At 37.5% G+C, this 7,602-nt stretch overlaps 1 protein-coding gene across 1 annotated transcript; it reads right to left on the bottom strand.

Moving 5' to 3' along the window:
* Window positions 1–35: 35 nt before the first annotated feature.
* On the bottom strand, window positions 36–7,369 carry LOC116002267 (26S proteasome non-ATPase regulatory subunit 13 homolog B). Its single transcript, XM_031242368.1, has 6 exons — window positions 7,061–7,369; window positions 3,197–3,643; window positions 2,128–2,208; window positions 1,193–1,389; window positions 989–1,088; window positions 36–547 (listed from the first exon to the last, which is right to left on the bottom strand). Exons 1-6 carry the CDS (start codon window positions 7,208–7,210, stop codon window positions 362–364), a joined length of 1,161 nt encoding a protein of 386 aa, XP_031098228.1. The 5' UTR covers window positions 7,211–7,369; the 3' UTR covers window positions 36–361.
* Between the last annotated feature and the right edge of the window lie 233 nt (window positions 7,370–7,602).

Genomic DNA, 7,602 nt, shown 5'->3' with positions numbered 1-7,602 from the left:
CCCCCCTCCCTCTCCCTCCCCCGGGCCACAACACAAACTCCAACAATTTAATTAACCATTATCACATATTACGTCCTGTGGCCTAAACATAAGTGAAACAGCAGCAGAAAAATACATGGAAAGAGCACCTAATTTTCCCCCCCCAAAAAAAAACAAACCAAAAGAAGGGGGAGATTGAGAGAGAGTGAGAGAGAGAGGCTTGAGAATTGCAAATTGCGAATTGTGCATTATAATCAGAACGAACATACACTGAAGCCCTCTAGAATGTGAACACTGTCCTGTTTCTTTGCTGGAGCACAGGCACATATCTTCGAATGAACACAGTTGAGACTTGAGACCAGGATATTGTATTGGAAATCTTTTATGCTCCAACTAGGTCAGGAGTTTCAGCTTCCACAGATAATAAAGCAGTGTGCACTTTCTCAACCCAATTGTCTAGGCGATCTCGCAATGATTTTATTTGAGGAATGCCCAGAACTCTTGGTTGTACCCAGGAAACATAAACACTCCCATCAACTTGATCAATTATTCCCTCGATCAGATGGACCTGCACCATAGAATAATTGAATTGTTGATAAATGGCTTCAAGACATTCGAATCCAAGGATGTATAAAAGGCCACACACATATATTTGTAAAAGAGAGATAATTTAAAGATACAACCACCCCTCCACCCCTTTCCCTCTCTTTCTCTTCTTCTTCTTCCTCTTTTTGCACAAGAGCATATGAAACTTATTTCTATATCTGTTACATTCCCCATCACATACAAATCAGTGTCTACAAGCAAAAGCCACAGCACTTAAAAATCTTTCTCCATGAGTGGTCCAGGGGCCACCAAAGATGGAGTGGAGCATTTGAAAAGGGTCAAACAGATAGACATCAATTCTGCAATTCATCTAACCAAATACTGCTTCATGATTGTTGCAGTAAGCAATACCATCTTAAGAGCTAAATATTGTAAGCTGAAGCAATAGCAACCGAGCACTTACAGAAAGACTCTTCATAAGGAGATACTCCACATCTTCTACTGTCAATTTTGTGCGCTCTGCAATGATACTCAATGGGATAGTTCTGTCTTCAGATGGGCGACTGCAAGTAAGTTTTGCTGCATTCAGTTAACATGCATGGTGGCAAACTGGCAATAAAGGGCTTCCTTCAAATCCCAATAAAATCATGAAATTCTATTATCATACCTGAAAATGATTTCCATCAAACAGAGGATGTTGATCTTTTCCAGAAGATTTTTCTCATTTTGTACCAGGGCAGGCTGAGCATTCAAATCAGCTTGATGGACATGGCACAGTTCTTGATAGCGAGCCAAATCACCAGTGTTGAATGCTTCAAGAATATAGTAGAGCCACTCAACCTTTGTCCCTATAAGGCTCTTTATCTGTAACAAATTTCAATTATCACATGTCAGATCAGATTAGCATCTAAAAGATGAAATGAATAATTAGCACCACAAAAACATTCTTATTGCAAAATGCTTAAGGGTCAAAAGCCTCTCAAATTAAATCATAGATACATGCGTGAGCAGTGAAATCGCATAGTGATTCTGTATTAACTTCTACAAAAGAAATGTTCCCTTCTCCCATTACATGTTGACAGAATTTGAGTGGATACAAAGTTTATGGAAAAACATGACTATTATTATATGGAAGAGAGTAACATAATAATAGTTATTAGAATTAGTATCTCTATTATTTTAAACCAATGAAATTGTGAATCTCCAAGTATCACTATTAGTCTTCTAAGGCTGGTGGTATGCCGTGGCCCTGGAATGGGGTAACTTCCTCTCCTAAATATCTAGTATATAAAAAAAAAATAGTATATAGTATATGAAATAAAAACATTCATGGAATGTGTAAACATCTTTTGGATGAAAGAAGTAGCAAGGTGGGATGACTAGGTAAGTTGATTGGGAGTTCACAAGGGAATCACTAAATCACAATAATGGTATTCTAGATACACCCATATTTAGTATATCCTATGTATTATTCCATTTATCCACTTCCACAGGAAACTGTGAGGAATACTACCATATCACTGATAGTTATGTTTTGCACGTGGAGCAAATTAAAAAAAAAATGAAAAAGAAAAGAAGAAAGTGGCATGCTAGTGAACTTACAATTGGATGTGCAAGTAACTCTCCAAAGTTGTATATATTTTCTCCAAGCAATGCTGATAGTGACAAATCAAATGCCAAATCCTAAATAATTAAGACATTGTTAAGATTTCATTAAGAAATTAGAAATGACATAAAGAGCATAAGCATAGAAGCAGCTATCTAATTGACATAACTTTTCATTAAGAAATTAGAAATGAAACCATCAGGAAACTGGCAATTAATAATGCACATTCATTCTACCTTTTGAAAAGAAGCAATTAGAGCAAAGGATACTAGAAGACACTTGCAGCCACTTTTGGAGAAAAGTTTAAAAAATATGTGCCAAAAACAAAATTAAAATGATACCTCAATAAAGTTTTTAAGTTATTTCACATTTGAGTAATTTATGCGACATTCTAAATAATCATTACTCCAACAAACAAGTTTATGTTGCAAAGCAATGATGCACAAAACATGAGCAATGTACAGAAGGTTCAATACATTATTGGTAGAGTATGGATGACAGTTCAGAAACCATGAACTTTTAGTAGTGTTCACTAAATTAAGAGCACAACTGTATTAATGATTCAGTTTAACATCCTAACAGAATTCTTAAAAAGAAAAACACAGCAGCATTCTTGAGTGTAGTGAAATATAAAACTATCAAATATTCACTGCACTAAAGAACTCCTACAATAAAGATACATTTTTTTAACTCCCACGATAAAGAAACTTAAGGAACAGTTTAATCAAATTCTGCTGACCTCAAAATGAATCATGGCCAGAAGTCACAAAAAGAGCATTTCTACAACTAAGACCTGTATGATTACCAAGTATCCAATGTTCAAATACTAATAAAACATTTTAATTTTTTACGTCAGCTAGCCCATCATATATCCTATTATTTCCAACTAGAATTCAAATCCAAAGAATTTGCTCATCACTTGCCTTCAACAACCAACAATATCCCATGTGAACTGATTCTTAGAACTATTAAACAAAAACCAAAATGATGACAGGAAAGATTACAATGTTGATGCAACATCACTCAATTCAATTGTAATTTGCATGAACAATAAAAAAAATTTACCAGCTTGAATGATTCTGATAGAGACTCTACTGAAGTGTAAGCAAGATAGAGAAGAGCACTTTTGTAAAACTCTGCAAATTCTTGACGAGATTTATGATACTGAGATGATACCCAATAATAGCTTGCATATACTGATGGATCAATGTCGGTCATGCTATCAAGTGTGCCCTTTCCCTCTTCCAAAAGTTTATTGCAGCTTTTTTGATCCCCTTGCTCAAGCTTAAATAAAGCAATCTGCATCTTAATATAAAGGATCGGTTCCTCTATGCGCATCTCTTTAGTATTACGAAGTTTCTCAATCACACCTTCAAGGTAACAAATTGCTGCTTCTTTCCCCGAGTACTGCCGAGAAACAATGACAGCAAAATGAGCAAGCTTGAGGAGATTGATCTTTGTCTCAAAGTCAGTGATGAAATTATTATACAGCTGTATAAGTGCATCACCAGCCTGTAAAAAAAATAGCACAACAAAAAGATTGGATTAGGCATACATGTAAGTGCATATGATTATATGAATAAAGTTGGTATTTAAAATGGTGTCCATATGATTTTAAAATGTATCATTCTTGAAGAGTGTTGAGAAATAAGAGAGAGAAGAAGTAAAGAAATAATGGAGGACAAAGTTCAGAAGTGAAGAACCATGTTCTCTTACTCTTCTTCATTCAAGTTTGGGATTACACAATATATATACACATAAAAGATGCTCAAATAGTAAACCTACAAAGCTACCCAATAATCTTTTCAGCTCCCAAGGCTACAGTATGTTCATTTCAGCTCCCAAGGCTAATGTTCACACCGCTCAAGGAAGACAATTCTAACACTCCCCCTCAAGTTGGAGCATAGATGTTAATCATGCCCAACTTGTAACATAAATATCACATGAGCCATAGCTCAGATTTTACAACTAGAACAATCTTTGGATCATGTTGTGATAGGGATTGCACCAACAAAGCTTCCGCCAAATACAAAGAAAACCTGGCCAAACATTGCATAAAATCACTTGTGACTTGTACCCAAGCTCACTCCACAATCTCTTGTGGAGCCAATATGGGATCGTATCATTGTCCACCTCTTGAAAAAGCCGACGCCCACGGTGGCTTACTCTGACTAACACACTGGACTCTTCTTGGCACCAGGTAGCCCTTTTCTCCTTTGGATGGCTTCACTCCGGACCTTATCAAGTACCAGGTAGCCCTTTTCTAGGTCGCCCCTTCCACTAGGCCGGCACCGGATGAGTGGATGGCTTCACTCTGGATAGCTTTCACTCCAGGTTCTTCTCAGGTTCCATCACACTCCGGCCTCTCAAAGAGAGCACCAAAATTGATTCCATCACACTCCGGCCTCTCAAAGAGAGCACCAAAATTGATGCTACTCACATAAAGCCTCTCAAAGAGAGCACCAAAATTGATGCTACTCACATAAACCAAACAAGCTTAGGATACAAAATTGATGCTACTCACATAAACCAAACAAGCTTAGGATATGATACTCCCCCTGAAACAAAAGCTTGGATGTTACCAATGCCTACGGATACCCTCATCACCAAAGTGTTCAACATCTTTCTAGTTGACCACAAAGCCTACTTCTATTTGGCCAAAACTTTCTCCGATGAAGGAATGCCCTTCTTTCTTCCAATGAAGGAATACCCATCTACACAATCCTATGACCCACACTAATTATTTAAGACAACACTTAAACTGAACTTAAGACCAAATTAAAATTACAACAACCCACAAAATGAAATAAAGCAGACAACATAAAAACTACTGCCTAACAGGCCAACTACCCCTCTTATCAGCTTCATCCTCAAGGCAAACCTACTGCAATATTACCAAAAAATTCACAGGAATCAGCAGATAATGCTGACATCTACCTAGACAAACAGCAACCTATAAACTTCCACAACAAAATGAAATGCAGTTATAAAACAACCAACAACCCCAGCTGCAAAATTGCAGCAGCCTGCTGCAAAAAGCCTTAGAACAATGCAATAAGGTTTCTTGGAGGGATCTCTTCCCCCCTTAGCAAGCTGAGATCTAGTTGCCACTAAAGGTCGCCGTTGCTGTTGCCCGAGGAGAATCCAGCACCGCTGCTGGAGTTTTTCTGCTGCACCGAAAGTGAGAAAAAGAGGGGGACATAATCTGCAAAAGTTGCTGAAGACGGGCAGCAGTGACACCATGATGGAATGGGCTCACTAAAATGAGATGAACAATACAAATTTCTGCCGGAGAGGTCGCCGGAAATGGCCTCACGCGCCGTCACGCGCCGACGTGTGGTCGACGGAGGCGCGTGGCGGCGAAGACTCCGTTTGCCGCGAACTTCTGCCGGTGAGATCGCCTTCCTGCGGCAATCAATGCCCAGTAGGCTCTGATACCATGTTGAGAAATAAGAGAGAGCAGAAGTAAAGAAATAATGGAGGACAAAGTTCAGAAGTGAAGAACCATGTTCTCTTACTCTTCTTCATTCAAGTCTGGGATTACACAATATATATACACATAAAAGATGCTCAAATAGTAAACCTACAAAGCTACCCAATAATCTTTTCAGCTCCCAAGGCTACAGTATGTTCATTTCAGCTCCCAAGGCTAATGTTCACACTGCTCAAGGAAGACAATTCTAACAAAGAGGATAAATATAATGATACTTGACGCAACAGGTAAGAATCTATTGCTTCAAATGATGACTTCTATAATAAGACATTATTGTTAGATACCTAAGAATAGTGCAAACTGTGTTGGGAAATGGCTACTTGGCACATTCCCAGAATTATGTGCTGCAGGTTCTCCGAGTAGTAGCACTCTAATCAAGAGCCAGCAAGACCTTATCATTCAACAATTCCTATTAACCATTCAATTCCATTTTGTCACTCCAGGGAAGGAGAACATCTACTACTTGATAAGTAATGAGTTGTTTTAACTAGTTAAAAATGCTTTCCATTTAACAATTTTAAAATTTTTTTGGGTGTGTATATGCAGTATTAAAAAACATGGTTAATAATATGAGAAAACATGTCTTGTTGACATGACTAATGTAAACTCCCTTAGATCATCTTAAGTTTGGAAATTTTCATTATGACACTAGCATGATGATATAATGCTGGATTACAATAAAAAGACAGCCACCACAGGAATGTTAGTCTTTTGTAAGTCAATAACATGATTTCTTCTAGGAACTTAATGGAATGAACAAAAGGTTAGGAGTTTCCTATTTGACATAACAAAGGGAAGTTTAACTGCATAATTTTCTCTTTATCATTGAAATATGGAAGTTCCTCGTTAATTTTTCAAAAAAGATTTAATCAGTGAACCAGCAGATTTACAATTCACTGTGATTTAAAGAGGAAAACCATTATTCTTGTCAAATTCACTTCATTACTTCTGCATATCAAGTCTAAACTTTAGAAATTGGCTAGTCCATTACTCACTTTTCCTTCTTATCATGAAAACCAAAGTTCAATTCATAATTATCATTTCAATATGTAGTGTGGAATTGAAAGAGATCTACTAAATTTCTAGTCATGTATTATAAATGACTTCCGTTTTGAAGATTTTCCAAATTCAAAAGGCATAACGTAATATAACAACTCAAGTTTTTGCTCTGCCCCTGCCTTAATTCCTTAGTCTCCTCCCAACCAAGGCGCCACTTTTTTCAAATTTCAACTTTTATTGACCCCTGTAGTCCCCAGTTTCCGACTCTAAACCTAACCCTTGATACCCAATGACCAAACTAAACCCATAAGAGCATAAAAAAACCCTAATAAATCTCATATACAACCAAAAAGACTCGCGGAATCAAACAATTACATTCTCAGAAATGCAACAACAAATAATTGCATAAGTAAATATTCAGACGAGCGTATATAGACCTGAAAGACGGCGAGAGCAACGAACTGCTCGAGCTTGAGCGTGAGCTGGTGCCAGAGCTTGCGCTGGTACAGATCTGCAAGGGTATTGTACCAATCGGAGAGTTCGGGGTGGGCATTGCGAAGCGAATCCAAGTATTGCAGAGCGGCCATGGGTGATTGAGTGTGAGCGAGCAGGCAATGAAGAAGAAGAAGAAGAAGAAGAAGAGAAAACGGTGATGGATTGGAAGCAGCAAGAAGAAAGACACAGAATTTGGCTTTCTTCTGCTTAAAGAAAAGAATATCAATATGGGGTCGTAGCCGTAATTGCTATAATTCGGGGTCTTGTGAGAATAATAAGAGAATTTATCATTTTCTAATACCGAAATGACTATTTAATCCTTATACTGTATTTTCCAGGCACTTGCTTGTTGCTTGCCACCTTAAAAACAAAAATAAAAATTCTTCAATCACTCTCGACCAATAAACAAGACTTTCACTCTCATTAGTTTCATATCCAACTTCGAACTTTCAGTCCTTTTTTTTTAAAACCTTTCCAGATCAAT

Source organism: Ipomoea triloba, chromosome 13 (assembly GCF_003576645.1).
Source record: "Ipomoea triloba cultivar NCNSP0323 chromosome 13, ASM357664v1".
Lineage (NCBI taxonomy): Eukaryota > Viridiplantae > Streptophyta > Magnoliopsida > Solanales > Convolvulaceae > Ipomoea > Ipomoea triloba.
Note: the sequence above shows the minus strand (reverse complement) of the source record. Positions and strands in the feature narration are given on the sequence as shown.